Below are 16,750 nucleotides of genomic sequence, written 5' to 3' on the forward strand. Positions count from 1 at the left end.
TGGCTATTAGTTGTTGTACAATAGTAATGAAATGCAGGCTGTTAGAATATGTAAAACCATATAATTAAGCAATATAGCATGAGCAAGAGTCTGGTTATACTGAGCATCGGCACGGCTAATTTGTACATTACCATTAAAGATACTTCCAGTGAAGTTGAAGTCGCTTCTTCCTTTTCGTCTTCATCTTACGAGCTTTCATATTTTAAGTCAAACAGTTAGTTCTGGTCCACTAATTTGAATGGCAGAGCGCCATTCCAAGAGTGGTGATATTTTGTATAACAGCACTGGTACATTTCACTGTGTGTATCACTCTGGTTGTCTGTATTCGCTACATAAATTTCTAATTCTAGCAATAGTTTGCTATATTGAAACTGTTACTATGCTTACTATGGGCTGTCAGTCAGTCTGTGAGTTGGCATGGCAACATGCAGTGCTCTATCCAGGTGTGGCTACTTTGGGAAATATTTTCATTGACAGAGCCCTTTGCTGTTATAATAACCTCCACTCTTTTGGGAAGACTTTCAGTGATGTTGGGCGAGGAGGCCTGACGCTCAAAGGTGCATCAGTGAGGTTGATGTCAGGGCTCTGTGCAGGCTACTCAAGTTCTTCCACACCAAACTTGACAGTCTATGTCTTTATAAACCTTGCTTTGTGCACAGAGGTATTGCCATGCTAGAGCAGGTTTGTGCCCCTTAGTTCCAGTGGAGAGAAATCTTAACGCTACAGCATACAAAGACATTCTCGACAATTCTTTGCTTTCAACTTTGTGTACAACAGTTTGGGGAAGGCCCACAGATGAGTGTGAAGGTCAGGTCTCCACATAGTTTTGGCCATATAGAGTATTTGGCCATATTGTGTCTGAAATGTCAGTTACTCAAAATCAATTTCTTGTTTATAGAACTGTTATATAAAAGCAATATCACACTTGCAATCATGCCGTTGTACTGAATATCAGCATGTGATTACCTGTGACTTCGTGCTTGTGGCCGAATCATAGCTGTGCTGATGTTCAGTACAACAGCACTCTTGCTCATGTGATATTGCTTAAATTACAGCTTTTTTGTGCAGTTATCACATTTTAAAAACTCCAAAGCAGGGGTAGAAAATACTTCAGTAATTGTACATCTTACTACACTTAAGAGGTATTTATACTTTACTTGAGTGTTATTGGAAGAATACTTGTACTCTTACTTAACATTTCCAAGAAAAAAAAACCTTTCTTTTTAATGCTTAAATTTTTTTTGAGACCTTGAAAGTACTTGTTACAAATCTCAAAGGTCTCTTCTTCTCTCATCTAGCCAATGACTGTACACTATATATTAATCTAATGGGCTCCTGGGTATTTTATTTACATTTCAGTCTAAACCATTCAGTCAAGTTCATCAATATGAAAAAATGATGAAGAATTGTTCCAATTTGTCGACTGAGGTTACCTTTTTAATGCTACACAATGTAGTTAGCGCTATAGCTATCCGTGTGTGTCTGAAGATGGATAAGGACTGCAGTATGAAGGCTTGAGGATCTGTGGATCTGTGCCCAGCATATTTCAGTATGCTGTAAACAAAGACTAGTATAAAATGAGGTATTTCTCTTGCGTTCTTAGAAGGCAAGTTAGACTAGCATTCATTCCAGCAAATAACCTAATTGGCTAGGCAGCAAGTCAAATTTCTAGCTAATGGTGAATATCAGTTGTTTACAGGATATTTTACTGTATTCATGCTCTTGGCTAATAACTCATTAGCACTTTAATTTCTTCACCCTTTTTTCATTTTCTGTTCGCAACTGAAGAAATCTAATTTCAGCTAGACATCTATATTAAGTCTAGTGTCAGTCCCATATACAAAATAATAAAAGTTACTTCTCACATGTAAATATAACATGACATAATTTTATCAGTTAAAAACATTTACATTTTTCTTTTTAATACTATGTGCATGCAGATAAGTTCTAGATATAAAACTTTGAGTATCAACATAATCAGAATCATAAATTAATGCTATATAAGGTACTAGGTGTCATAATTACCTGTTGATGCATTTTAGATGCATGAATCGGTCTCATTAAATCACTTTCAAAACTTTCAAATAATTCAAAACTATTAATCTCAATTTTACTTGAACAATAATTAATGACTTGATTTCTGAAGGTTTAGTTCTGAATAGTTTATCTGAGATATGTGACTGCACCTCCTGGTATATGAAACTAAGAACAATAGAGGGAAAAATATGGTGGAGATTTCAACAACTCAAATGTGGTGGCTGGCCAGTGACAGAAATTCTAAAAAAATATTTCTGGTGATGAAATAAATTCCAAAGATCAGTAATGTTAATGGGAATAACTTTACAGAGTTTGGATCTTATTTTAACTCGACATAAGGGATATCACTGACTGTGACTGGTTGACTGTGTTAATAAGCACAGAGTGGCATGCAAAGATAGATCAAGAGAGAAGAAGAGGAAATTTGCAGCGGTGCACGTGATTCCATTTGTTTAAAAGAATACTAATTTTACCTAACAGTGTGCAGCTTCAAATTACTTAACAGTAAAACTTTAAGAGAAAAAATTGTAAACACTATCTTTCTTGCCCAGATATACAGTCTTACTTGGAGTACGTTGTGAGAGGAATGCGGCTCGAGGCTTTGAAGCATGTTTTCTGAATGAGTGTCGATGCAACTTTTAGAAAAGTTTGTCCACAAGGCAATCAGCCTAAGACAGAGAGCTTCTCTCAGTCCATCCCAGATGCCATTTGAACCAGCAAAGAGACTGAACAAAGGCTGGTGAAATCTTTTTGATGGTTCGCGAGGGATGACATATGCTCATTTTGTGTACTTCCATCTACTGTAAAAGTACTTTAATAAAATTGCACCCCTATCAGTGTATGCATGGTACCTAGAAGAATATACAGATGGACAATTATCATATGTAGGCATAGATGTGGTAAAGATAAATATCAGAATACACCACCATGAGCTCACCCACAAAGTGCATACTACTGGTGGGCTACCAGTGCTCAACATGGGTGCCTGAGTTTGTCTGAAAGTCAGGGAGCAAGTTGGGATGACTGAGGTCCAAGGGAATTTACTATTTTAGTACAATTTCCTTCAATTTTAGCCAAAAATACTTATTCTATTTTTGCTTTCTGTTGAAGCAAACTTTAGGCAGAATAATTAAGTACTGTTGTAAGTCTGTTGGTTAAGTGTCATGATTGCAGATTAGGGACAGCCAAATCACCGCCAAATCACCGCCAAATCACCAAGCTTCAAAAACCCTGTATCTTGAGCAAATAAGGTTCTAACTCCTTCTGATTTAGAACCTTATTTGCTCAAGATACAAGGTTTTTGAAGCTTGGTGAACCACAATTTGATGATTGGGACTGCTTTCTTTTTCCAGAATAACAGCAAGAGCTTTTTGGCTATAGTCAAGCAATATGATGGAAGCTGTTGTTGATTGAGCCCTTAAAATCGATGAGAATTCTTATACACCCAAGATGATCAACATGGAATCTAGCTCAGTTTTTTGCACTGAATTTGAAATATTCCAAACCAATATATAGCTTATGTCTTCTGCATTAGGGAACAAAAACATTTTTTTCAGACCGAGTAGGAGTATGAGTGCATGGTTTTTATTACTCACCAACACTGTTTTCGAAACTGCGTCTGTCTCTGCTGTATTTCCGTATGAGCTACTGCCAGGTCAAAGAGCAACACTGCACTTTTATTTTGATCTGTTTAGGCAACCTCAACATTCAGTTGTCAGTTTTGAGTGAAATTTCTTGTGAGATATATATTTAATAATAATTATTAAATGCTTGTTCAGCATTTAATAATTATTGGGATAAGCCTAGTTTGAGAGCTCTCAGCCAAGCCGATCTACATCTCCCATTGACTATTTACTGAAACGGTTTATCAAACTGTCGTGAAGAGCGCTAACAGCACAGAAACATATATCAAAACGCCTGGCTGACTGAGGAGAATTGCGTTCTGAGTATTTTAATGACATTACATGCACATCAAGTGCACGTTAACCCCCAGAATAAATGAAATCACCAAACTACTGCAACGTAGACTACATTAAAACGCTCGACTCAATTGTGAGAAATTGAGAATTGTGTTATGGGTATTTTAGTGATGTCAAGTGCATGTCATGTGCATGTTAACCCCCCCCCCCAAAATAAGTTGAATCACAAAACTACTGGTAGCCATATGACATAGACTGATCAGCCATAACATTAAAACCACTGACAGGTGACGTGAATAACATTGATTGTCTTGTTACAGTGGCACCTGTCAAGGGGTGGGGTATATTAGGCAGCAAGTGAATGTCAAATTGTGATGGTTAGACAACTAGGTCTATTTCTAGACTAGGTCTAGGTCTAACTAGGTCTATCATCTCTATTTTATTAAAAACTTGATTTTTATCATAACTCATTTTTTTAAAATATAAAAGCAGCGGTTTTCGGCCCATATAGAAAGAATGGGGAATAAAATGCAGGTGTCACAGCTCGGATGTCCTTCGGCTGACATACTCATATCACGTATTCTCTTGTCCGTCTCAGGGAGTATTCCTGGCATATACAAATCGCATTTTGAATTTTTGCCGGAAATGTTTAGAACATGGCATTATTCTGGCCCCATACATAATAATGGGAAATTTTGGACCTCCCCTAACTCCCACACAGTCAGTGACACAGACGTGAATAACTTCAAGTATTCGGCTTGGTCCAGAGAAACGTCTCGTGGAATTTCCTGTCGTGATTCGCAATACACACTAATGCAAAACCAGTCTAGACGAGCAAACATGCAAATAGAGACACTGTTTAGATTTACTATTTCCATAGGAAATATCTGGCACCTAACTAGTCCTGCATCGTTTGACTCACAGACATGGCTCACACCTCAAATCCTCAGAATTCTCGGGAAGTGTGTGGGATGACTTCTTTTCTCTCCATTCCCATGTAAGTGTCGTGAAATTCCTGATCAAGTTTCCTCCATACACACTCATTAAGAAATCAGTAGCAGGACGCAACAAGCCATAAAATGAATGTAATCACCAAACTACTGCAGCCATATCATATGTCAGAATGGGTCACATGGCGTCATGTGTACGTCGCCAGAAAACTGACTGTAACCACAAAACTACTGGTACATAGACATATGACTTATCAAAACGCTTGGCTGACTGAGGAGAGTTGTGTTATGGGTATTATAGTGATGTCGCATGCATGTGAACAGAATGCCATAAAGTCTATTATATTAAAAAACTGAGTTAAATACAATCATTATGGCTACTGATATAGGTCAAATTAGTTATACTTCAACATATGCATACGCACATGTAGTGGCCCCTATTGAATGGTACGTGCAGTTGCATGTCAGTGTCGAATTTTGCATGGGCAAGAACCATTCATGTAAATTATAGTTATTATTATTATTCCACCAGATTTTCTGCACGTATTTCCTCAAGCAGTTTTCGAGGTATGAACACCAAACCAACTCTACCATGTCCAACCTGATCCAGAGAAGTGTGCTTGAATACCGCTTTTGGAAATGTTCATCCTACACTCGTTTTTTTTTTGTCCATTTTTTTCCCTGTTCACTTGAATGGGATTTTTTTTAAACTGGTCTAATTCATTCACATCTCAAGCTACAACCACCAAGGTACCCCAGGTGCATTAGCTAGCTACAGTCCCCTGTGGAAGTACTGGAACAGTATGACATTTTTTTTTTTTTTTTTTGGCAATACACTGAATACATTTGGGTTTGAGATAAAAAGATAAATGTGGAATGATAGATCAGAATGTCATGTTTCATTTTCTGATATTTACATCTAGATCTGTTAAACAGCTGCTGTACTAATGAAATGACAGCAAACTGTATGCATTTCACAACTAGACTTATACAAATATAGACTTAAATTCTATATTTGTCACATAACATCCCCTGGTGTTGGATGTTGATACTGGGGCAATACAAGTATCAGTAAATGAGCTTAGCATCGGACTGGTACCCAATACCAGTATCGGTATCAATGCATAACGAATCTGCATATAGACATCTCTTATTAACTGTACTGGTCGTGGTAAAACCATGAATATTAGGGTCTGAGCAGAAAGTGGTGGCAAGAGGTTCCAGACCCAGGTTGAACAGTAAGGATGATACAGGGTGGCCCTGTCTAGTGCCTCTGGAGAGCCTAAACTGATAAATGTTTTAATGTTTTTTGGTTAGTATCTGAGCTGTTGGATTTTTATCCAATAGCTTAATCCATGCAGACATTTTCTCCTAAATAAAATTTAACCAGCATAGTGAAAATGTAGGGCCATTTGATCTGGTAAATATATATATATGTGTGTGTGTGTGTGTGTGTGTGTGTGTGTGTGTGTATGTATGTATATATACATACATACATACATATATACATGCAAATTCATATATATGTATATGTGTATATATACACTATATTACCAAAAGTATTCGGTCACCTGCCTTGACTCACATATGAACTTAAGTGCCATCCCATTCCTAACCCATAGGGTTCAATATGATGTCGGTCCACCTTTTGCAGCTATTACAGCTTCAACTCTTCTGGGAAGGCTGTCCACAAGGTTGAGGAGTGTGTTTATAGGAATTTTTGACCATTCTTCCAAAAGCGCATTGGTGAGGTCACACACTGATGTTGGTCGAGAAGGCCTGGCTCTCAGTCTCCGCTCTAATTCATCCCAAAGGTGTTCTATCGGGTTCAGGTCAGGACTCTGTGCAGGCCAGTCAAGTTCATCCACACCAGACTCTGTCATCCATGTCTTTATGGACCTTGCTTTGTGCACTGGTGCACAGTCATGTTGGAAGAGGAAGGGGCCCGCTCCAAACTGTTCCCACAAGGTTGGGAGCATGGAATTGTCCAAAATGTTTTGGTATCCTGAAGCATTCAAAGTTCCTTTCACTGGAACTAAGGGGCCAAGCCCAACTCCTGAAAAACAACCCCACACCATAATTCCTCCTCCACCAAATTTCACACTCGGCACAATGCAGTCCGAAATGTACCGTTCTCCTGGCAACCTCCAAACCCAGACTCGTCCATCAGATTGCCAGATGGAAAAGCGTGATTCATCACTCCAGAGAACGCGTCTCCACTGCTCTAGAGTCCAGTGGCGGCGTGCTTTACACCACTGCATCCGACGCTTTGCATTGCACTTGGTGATGTGTGGCTTGGATGCAGCTGCTCGGCCATGGAAACCCATTCCATGAAGCTCTCTGCGTACTGTACTTGGGCTAATCTGAAGGTCACATGAAGTTTGGAGCTCTGTAGCAATTTACTGTGAAGCAAGTCGACGACCTCTTTGCACTATGCGCTTCAGCATCCGCTGGCCCCTCTCCGTCAGGTTACGTGGCCTACCACTTCGTGGCTGAGTTGCTGTTGTTCCCAAACTCTTCTATTTTGTTATGATAAAGCTGACATTTGACTGTGGAATATTTAGGAGCGAGGAAATTTCACGACTGGATTTGTTGCACAGGTGGCATCCTATGACAGTTCCACGCTGGAATTCACTGAGCTCCTGAGAGTGGCCCATTCTTTCACAAATGTTTGTAAAAACAGTCTGCATGCCTAAGTGCTTGATTTTATACACCTGTGGCCAGGCCAAGTGATTAGGACACCTGATTCTGATCATTTGGATGAGTGACCGAATACTTTTGGTAATATAGTGTGTGTGTGTGTGTGTGTATATATATATATATATATATATATATATACACACAGATGATGACAGGGTCATCTTGATCAGACGTTAATTAATGACATCTTGAATACATTAATTAAAGAGGCATGTAATGTTACAGGTAGAGTTTCTCCCAGGGATAAATCCCGTCTGGTCTTGGTTGGCCAGTTTACTCACCAGCCTACAAAGTCTTAGCCAGTAGTTTTTGGTCCACGTTAAGGAGTGATTTATGCATGTTTATAGAGGCTATGTACGCATGTTGAGGGAAACTATGTTTTTCTAGGAAACTGCAAATGACATCAGTTCTTGCTCTTATCTTAAAGGAGTACAGTTTCATAATATTCCTTAAATTGTTTATTATTGTCTTTAGATGAGATGAAGCCCCATCTTAGACTTCACTCTTGTGCGGTCACTTTCTAGCTAACGATGCATCCTCTAAGACATCCTCTAAGATAAGCTTTTAGCATTTTCCATATTCAGCAAGTGGGGACTTTAGGGGTGTCATTTGTTTCAAAAAGACTTAATTTATCTTCTCATATAGTTTTTCAAAATTGGGGTCCTTTATGAGGTGGGGGTCCAGCCTTCACACAGGGTGTGAAGGGTGTATGTCATTAAAACTTAATGCAAAAGTAAGAGGACCGTGGTCAGAGATTAGTCTATTATGGTACCTAATGTAAAATCAATACCAACAAAAGTAATCAATATGTGTGTGGATATTATGTAGCTGTGAATGGAATGAGTAATCGCACATTAAGGGGTGAAAAATTCCACATATCCTTCAAGTTGGATTTTCTAATGTAAGCATTTAAGAAATCCCTTGAGTTTGAAAGGGCACATTTAGTATATGACCTGTCCATATACAGGTCAAGTGTACAGTTGATCTCTCTGCCTATAATAAAATTAGTTTGAGACTTATCTAGGATAAAAGTAAGGCCCTACTGCTTGGGCACTACACATACAACACAACTACACCTTTTTTCAAGAAATAAATATACAAAAATGCTGAACCTTGCATATTCTTATGCTGGAGTGGACAGACAACTAACTACAATTCTTTACATGTCCACCCCTTAAATCTCACTGAAGCTAATTTTTCCAGAAACATGGGTCGCTGGAGATTTATATTAATGGAGTCCATAAAGGACCATCTAAAAAAAGTGCATGACTTGTACAACTACTGTATGTAAGATTCTATCTCGATTATATTCATCTATCTTTCAGAATATCTGATGTACTGTAGTATTAGAGTACAGATAAATAAAAGATCCAGTAAACTTGGTATGATTTACTACATACATTACATAATGCAGTAATAATTTATATTTATTACAAAAAGAAAAACATTCAGAAATGGATATTTTATCCTATTGATGATTGTCATAGTTACTAGGGTTGTCCCGATACCAGAATATTGACAGTGATGCTATGGCAAAATTATGCTTTACCAGTTATCAACTCTGAACACTTTCACACACTCAGTATGTGTTTATTGCACTGAATGACCACATTAATATAAACCTATCACTTATGTTACTATGTTACAGTCATACATATTCAGAACCATGCTGCATCAACATCTTCTGATTCGAGAATTCAGTTACACTGTGGTTTAATTATTGTAATCTCCACACTGTTAAAAGAAAAATGATTTCACTATTATTCGGGTGCGATGACAGGTCTAATGTATGCTGTTTAAAATTCCAGCAACCCCAATGTAAATCATTTTTTCTATATCCCTGTCCCTTCCATATCCCTGCCCCTGCTCCTTTGGTTTTTTGAATATGTGCTGTTTCACAACTGTTAGTCGATAGTCTGAAGAGATCTGGGGGAGAGCTTGGCTTGATACCAAGGACTATTACTTGAAAAGGTCCCAGTGGCTCATCAGGACCCATAAAGCATTAGAGATCCATGCCGGAGAACGAAGACCATCCCAACCCTTCATCCTCAGACTATCAGACTATGAGCACACACTGTGAAAACCATCTAGGATAAAACAGATCACCTACAACAGTCAACAAATTAAGATCTCTTCAGACTATCGACTAACAGTTGTGAAACAGCACATATTCAAAAAACCAAAGCAGGGATATGGAAGGGACAGGGACATGGAAAAAATTGGGGTTGCTGTAATTTTAAGCAGCATACATTAGACCTGTCATCACACCCGAATAATAGTGAACATTTTTTTAACATCCTTTTACACATAGAATTCTTAGATTATGCCTTCTCCTGTGACCCTTGAGGTCAGTGCATTTGCCTGTCAGTTGATCTATTGCTTTGTTCAGGCATTTAACCTTGTTCTCTAGCTTGTTTATGACATCTGAAGTGTTATAGTTTTGTGTTCCAAGTCTGCTAGTTTGGTAGCGTGTTCAACTGTAGCATTCTTCACAGCCACAATGGATGTGTTTGTTTTGTTCTGTTTTGAAAGGCATGATATCACCTCTAATACTAGTAGCAAAAGGTTCAATTTGTGAGTCAATTAATGACCTAATATCTTCTTTCATTGGGCCTCATTTATCAAGCTAGATACGAACAGATTTATGGATAAATCGTTTGTATGAGCGTTTACACAACAAATTTGGTATTCATGAAATTCCCATAAATTCAGGAAAACCTTGTATGTAAGCCAGCAAGTCAATTCAGTAATCAAGTAATCTATTCTTGTACTTATACCTCAATAACAAAAAAATTTTGTATTGTGGTGCTGTGATGTAGTCATTAATCTAGATTTGAGTAGCTTCAACCAGGGATGACTAGTTTGAATTATAGAATAAATTCAGCTCACATCATAAACATACAAACTAAACTTGATACCTCCAGTGTATAATATTTATCTAGGCACCCTGTCAGTTAGCAGTAATACTTTTTTGTCAGTGTTTGTGCTAAACCATTTTCTTTTGACCTCAATTATGTTGCTCTGGATGGACGACACCGAATTCACCTGCATAATTTATCTCCATATTTTGGCCTTTTCAGACACTGTGACTCCACTGGATACGCTGATTTTTTTTTTTTCTCATAGACATGAGTCAAAAGTCGGTTTGGGTTATGCAAACATTTACACACAACTTTACTGAAAGATTGAATGAGCCCCATTTGCAAATTACTGATGCGATAGCTACTAGCCCAGTTTTTTTTATTCTGGCCCTGATTGCTATCGCTTTGGGTCCACAAACGTCTCTGGGTTTGTTGGACCAGCTTTCTGAGATTGTAGCGGCATATCTGGTGTGCAAAACACAGTTAACTGTTCCAGTGGCGTTCTTACAATCATGGGAAAAAGAAAGTACACCCTCCTTCACTTCTGTGTTTTTATTTTTCAAGGCCTAAAAAGCAATTGTGTTGTCCTCACCAACTTCTGTAAGCTATCAAATAGCCTTAAGGTGACAAAAAAAAAAATCATCAGATTTCAATATGTGTTAATTCTTTCCAAAAAGTAAACCAACATTCATAAACCAGGTGGGGGAAAAAAATAAGTACACCCTTCCTACGTCCACAATCTTTAAGAGAGTAATTAGCATCCAGGTGTTACTAATGAAATGCAGATGAATAGTTAATCATCAAGAAGTGTGACTATCTCTATAAAAACAGAACTTTTGGAAGTTTGGTGTTCTGGAGCACTCGGGTGTCTGCATCATGCCAAGAAGAAAGGACATCAGCCCTGACCTCAGATAAGCAATTATTGGTGCTCATTAATCTCGGAAGGGTTATAAGGCCATCTCCAAACAATTTGAAATTCACCATTCTACAGTGAGAAGGTTTGTTTTACAAACAGAAAAAAGTCAAAGTCAAGACCTCAACCCCATTCAAATGCTGTGGCTGGATTTTAAGAGAGCTAAACGAATGCCCTCAAACATCAATGAACTGAAGACAAATTCCACTGCCTATTGGTGAACTGGTGGAGATGATGGCGCCATTGCTGCTGGCATGCCGTCACTCTGGTGCTTTAGTTTTTATTTTTGTTGGGGTGTTTTTAATACATCACTGCTCCACTCAACGGGTTTATGATCATGTACAACTTTTGAATATTCGAAGGTTTATCGAACAACTACATTATGACTTGAGAGGACCTTGTTACCGTGCCCCTCCCTGTGTGGCGGACATACCAGTTTTTCTCCGCCGTCCTATCTGCGGTATCCCCCAGAGGAGACGCCGAAATCGTCAAAGACTCACTTGGTGTTGCAGCAGTCATCTTCTGCTTGCCAGCTCTCTCTTTCTACTTCCCTGGTCGGCGATCGCTTCATCCACTGGCGTTCTCTGGACTAACCGTACCGCTGGATTCGACCAATTACGCCAGATTGCACCTACCATCGCGTCGCTGGGATTGCGCCTCGGCTTCGTCACGGAGGTGTAAATATGGGCAATCTCCGCCAGTTTCACCGAGACTCTCAGTCTTATGATACAGTTCAGGCCAGGATGGCGTTGATCAATGCCCGCTCACTGGTAAATAAAACTTTTCTACTAAATGACTTTATTACGTCAGCTGGTCTAGATGTTTTATTTGTGACAGAGACTTGGCTGCAACCAGGCGATTTGACGCCACTCTCTGAACTTTTGCCTCATGACTATGCGTTCATAAACACACCAAGGGAAACTGGTCGTGGTGGAGGATTAGCGCTTATTTTTAAAACGAAATATCTGTGCCGGACTTTACCCATGAATGCCTTCCACAGTTTTGAACTACAACTTTATCAATTTGATTCCCCTAATCCGCTGGTGGTGGCTTTGATCTATCGTCCTCCTAAACCTGCCAGCGATTTCATTGAGGAATTTGCAGGCCTTCTAAGTGAACATTTTATAAAATATGATCGTCTGATGATTCTTGGGGACTCAAATATCCATATTTGTTGTAGGTCTGACTCTTTGTCTAAGGATTTTTTAAATCTGGTCGAATCATTTGATCTTATACAATGGGTGAATGGCCCTACTCACATCCAGGGTCATATGCTAGACCTGGTTTTGTCACATAATTTGTCTGTTTCTGATATGACTATTTCTGACCTCAATTTTTCAGATCATAAGCCTCTTCTTTTTACTGTCGCTATCCATGTTTGGTTTGATAAACCTCATGGTGCTGTCAGATCGTCTCGCACATTTAATGCCATTACTATCAATAACTTTGTACAATTATACAGAGAGAGGTACTCTGTTGATCCGTTAGAGAACCCCATGACTAACTTAGACATGGATGATCACCTTGCCCTTTTTATTTCCACTTGTCTTGGTATTTTAGACTCTGTCGCCCCTTTGAAACTCAAACAAATTAAAGCCAAACCTATGCCCTGGTTAAACGACCACACACTTTCTCTCCATCGGAATTGTAGACAAGCTGAACGAAAATGGAAGAAATCCAAACTTCAAGTTGATTATGAAGTATTGCAGGCTGCATTGGCTAATTTTCAAAAAGCAGCTAAGGCTGCTAAAATAAAATATTTCTCTGATATTATTAATCAAAATTGTCATAAGCCTAAGGCTCTCTTTTCTGTTATTGACTCAGTTCTCAATCCTCATGCAAATTCTCATACAGTGTCTTCTTCCTTAACATCAGGTGATTTTCTTAGTTTTTTCTCAAAAAGATTGCCGATCAGAGACCACAGTCTGCTATAACATACTGTGACATTATCGAACCTCCTTTGCGCGCTCCCACTTGGAGTGCTTTTGAACCCACCTCATTGTCTGCCCTACAAGAAATTATTGCTCTACTAAAACCTACTGTTTGCTCATTTGATATCATTCCTTCTCGTATCTTGAAACAACTCTTTGAGACCTTGGGACCCAGTCTTCTGGCTATTGTCAACAAATCACTTAGTTTGGGGACCATACCAGCTGATCTCAAACATGCACTGGTAGTTCCATCTCTCAAGAAGCCAAATCTTGACCCTGCGGATCCTGCTAATTATAGGCCTATCTCTAATTTGCCTTTTCTTTCTAAGATTCTAGAAAAAGTTGTTCAAGATTCAAGATTCAAAGCGTTTATTGTCATGTGCACAGTGAGGAAACCAAGTTTCCCTGAACAATGAAATTCTTCCTTTGCTGTCCACATTGAATGCCAAGATAACAGAAACTATATAGAAATAAAAATAAAACCAGACATGCATATACATACAAACAAACATAATAAAGTGTAGACTATGTTACAGAAATAGAAATATAGATTACATATATAGAAATATAGACTATGTACATCTGTATGTGTGAGTGTGCAATGTTGACTTGTGAATATGAAGTATATCTCTATGTGCAATATTGACTTATGTACAAAACAATACAATACAAAAACAAAAACAATAGTACAGTAGCCTGTAGTAAATTGAGTGCAACTACACAATAACAATTGCAGCTGTCACATTTATCAATGTGCAAATCGAAATGAAGCTTCTTGATAAGAAATAGCAGCAGTAACATTTACAAATGTGCAAATTGGGCTGTAGCATTTCAGTCTACCTAATCTAATGAGATGTGTGAGACTAGTCTGTGTCCACTGGCTACCCATTTAGAAGTCTAGTTTAGTTCAACTTCAATTAAACTCTTTTTTGTTAAAAAACTCTATCTATGAAACATTTCAGTCAGGATTCAGAACATTTCATAGTACTGAGTCAGTTTTACTAAAGGTGATAAATGATATCTATATGGTAACTGACCAGGGGCATAGTATTGTTTTAGTGTTATTAGACCTTACTGCTGCATTTGATATGATTGATCATAATATTCTCATTGCCCGACTTAAGTCTTACGTGGGCTTGACGGGAACCGTTTTAAGCTGGTTTAGTTCCTATTTAAAGGACCGGAGGCTCTCAGTCCGACTAGGCACCCACATGTCACCAGCTGCTAACCTCCCATGGGGGGTCCCGCAGGGATCAATACTTGCTCCAACACTTTTTTCTCTGTATATGTATATTCTCTGTATATCCCTTTGGGCTCCATCTTTAGGAAACATGGTGTTTCATTTCACTGCTACGCTGATGATACCCAGATTTATTTGCCACTTAAACGCTCTGATAGCAACAATTTTGATACTTTGTTGGCTTGTATGAAGGATATTAAAATCTGGATGTCATCAAATTTTCTCAACCTTAATGAAAAGAAAACTGAAATTATATTTTTTTTGTCCCCCTAGTGGCGTTCCCTTAAAATATCTCAGTAATCACTTTGTTACATCCCAAGTCAAAACCCTTGTTAAAAACCTAGGTGTTTTGCTTGACAGTGAGCTGAAACTTGATAGTCAAGTAAATTCTGTGGTTAAATCCTGTTTCTTCCATCTCCGTCTTCTCTCTAAAATCAAGCCTTTCCTCTCTTTTCAGGATTTTGAGAGAGTAATTCATGTTTTTATATCATCACGCTTAGATTACTGTAACTCACTGTATGGTGGAATAAATGCTGCTACCCTGGCCTGTCTCCAGCTGGTCCAAAATGCATCAGCAAGACTCTTAATGGGCCTACGTAACTTCACCCATATCACTCCTGTCCTAGCTTCTCTGCATTGGCTGCCTGTGCGGTTTAGAGTGGAGTTTAAAATCCTTGTTTTTGTTTTTAAGTCCTTAAACAACTTAGCTCCCTCATATTTATCTGAACTGCTTTCCTTACATAACCCTGCTCAAGCTCTTAGATCTGGTAGTCTTAGATTGCTCACTGTTCCTAGAGTTAAACTAAAGAAAACGGGGGAACGTGCTTTTGCTGTTTTAGGTTCTAAACTCTGGAATAGCCAACCAGTTCATGTTAGATCTGCTCCTACTTTACAGGTTTTTAAATCTCTACTCAAAACACATTACTTCTCCATCGCTTTCAATGTCCCTTGATGTTTCATCTCTGTTTTTGACTTGATGGCAATCCTGGTTCTATTTCTTATATTTTGTTATATTTTAAAATAGAGTTGTTGATGTAATTTTGGTTTTTAGCTGTTGGTATTTATTAACTTTGTTTTATTTACTACTTATTTTATTTGATGCTGTAAAGTACATTGGTCAGCTGCTGCTGTTGTAAATGGTGCTATATAAATAAATTAAACTTGAAACTTGAAACTTGAAGCATGTTGTGTTCATATACTATAATTTTAACATAATTGCATATCATTCAGCGTAAATCAAATTTAAATACATTTTGGTTGCAAGAGCTGTTAGTGTAAGCATGCTACTTAGTGTAGACCTGCCTACACTTACAGACATCTGAGACAAATTGCACATTTTTTTTAGGCCAAAAACTAAAAGTTTTTAGAATGGCTGAATGATTGTTCGAACTGAACCACAGTGACTTGCATTTCACTTAAAGCAGGGTTGAGCACAAAAAAGCCTCTAAAAATCAGGAACTGAAAAAGGCTGCAGACCTTGGTCTTGAAAGGGCTGTTCGCTTACCCACAAAAATTTTATCTCAGACATGGCTTTATTTCAAATACAGTATAATGGACAACTTGTGGTCTGTGCTACAAGTTATATAATGAGAAATAATAGAAGCTTACTGAAAAATATATTTAACCAGAAAAAAAGCTTTTATTAAAAAAATTTTTATACAATATTTCCTGTTCCTTGCATATGTCTCATATACTAACTGTGCAAATTTAAATGTTTTTGCATCTCCTCATTTGCAGGGCCTTTTCTCAGAGAACAAAGAGAAACTGATCAACAATGCCATCTTGGCTCTCCTGTCCCAGGATGCTGAGTTGGGCGGACCCAATGCTGAACTGGAGGCCCAATTCCAGGCCATCAGACGACTTGTTGCCTCTAAAGCTGGCTTTCAGGCCTTTACCCAGCTCCCTAAGTACTCCAGACTGCTACTACAATAAAAATAATAAAAATAACAACAACAAGAACAATAATAATAATAATTACAGTACTTGAGATAAAAAATAACAAAATATAAAAAAATTATAAATACACATACATAAGAAAGTTAAACATAATGCCTGCTACCTGTCCTTGTTCTTTAAAATTCTAGTTACTAAAAACCTCATTAAAAGTAGTGGTGTTAAACACAACTCATTGACAGTTGTAACATTTTCCTGCAGTAACAAATCCATTGTCTTTTAATCAGATCTTGGTCCAGTATGCCC

General features: G+C 38.1%; 1 protein-coding gene across 3 annotated transcripts in view; it reads left to right on the forward strand.

Moving 5' to 3' along the window:
* The window catches only part of LOC113541200 (dnaJ homolog subfamily C member 13), a 154,212-nt gene that overhangs the window by 66,534 nt on the left and 70,928 nt on the right, over positions 1 to 16,750 (forward strand). For all 3 annotated transcript variants that reach the window (XM_026938046.3, XM_034298136.2, XM_026938043.3), the window contains exon 12: positions 16,289 to 16,458. In XM_026938046.3, coding sequence (XP_026793847.3) covers positions 16,289 to 16,458 — 170 coding nt within the window. The remainder of the gene's footprint in view (positions 1 to 16,288; positions 16,459 to 16,750) is intronic.

This window comes from Pangasianodon hypophthalmus, chromosome 22 (genome assembly GCF_027358585.1).
Source record: "Pangasianodon hypophthalmus isolate fPanHyp1 chromosome 22, fPanHyp1.pri, whole genome shotgun sequence".
NCBI classification, from domain to species: domain Eukaryota; kingdom Metazoa; phylum Chordata; class Actinopteri; order Siluriformes; family Pangasiidae; genus Pangasianodon; species Pangasianodon hypophthalmus.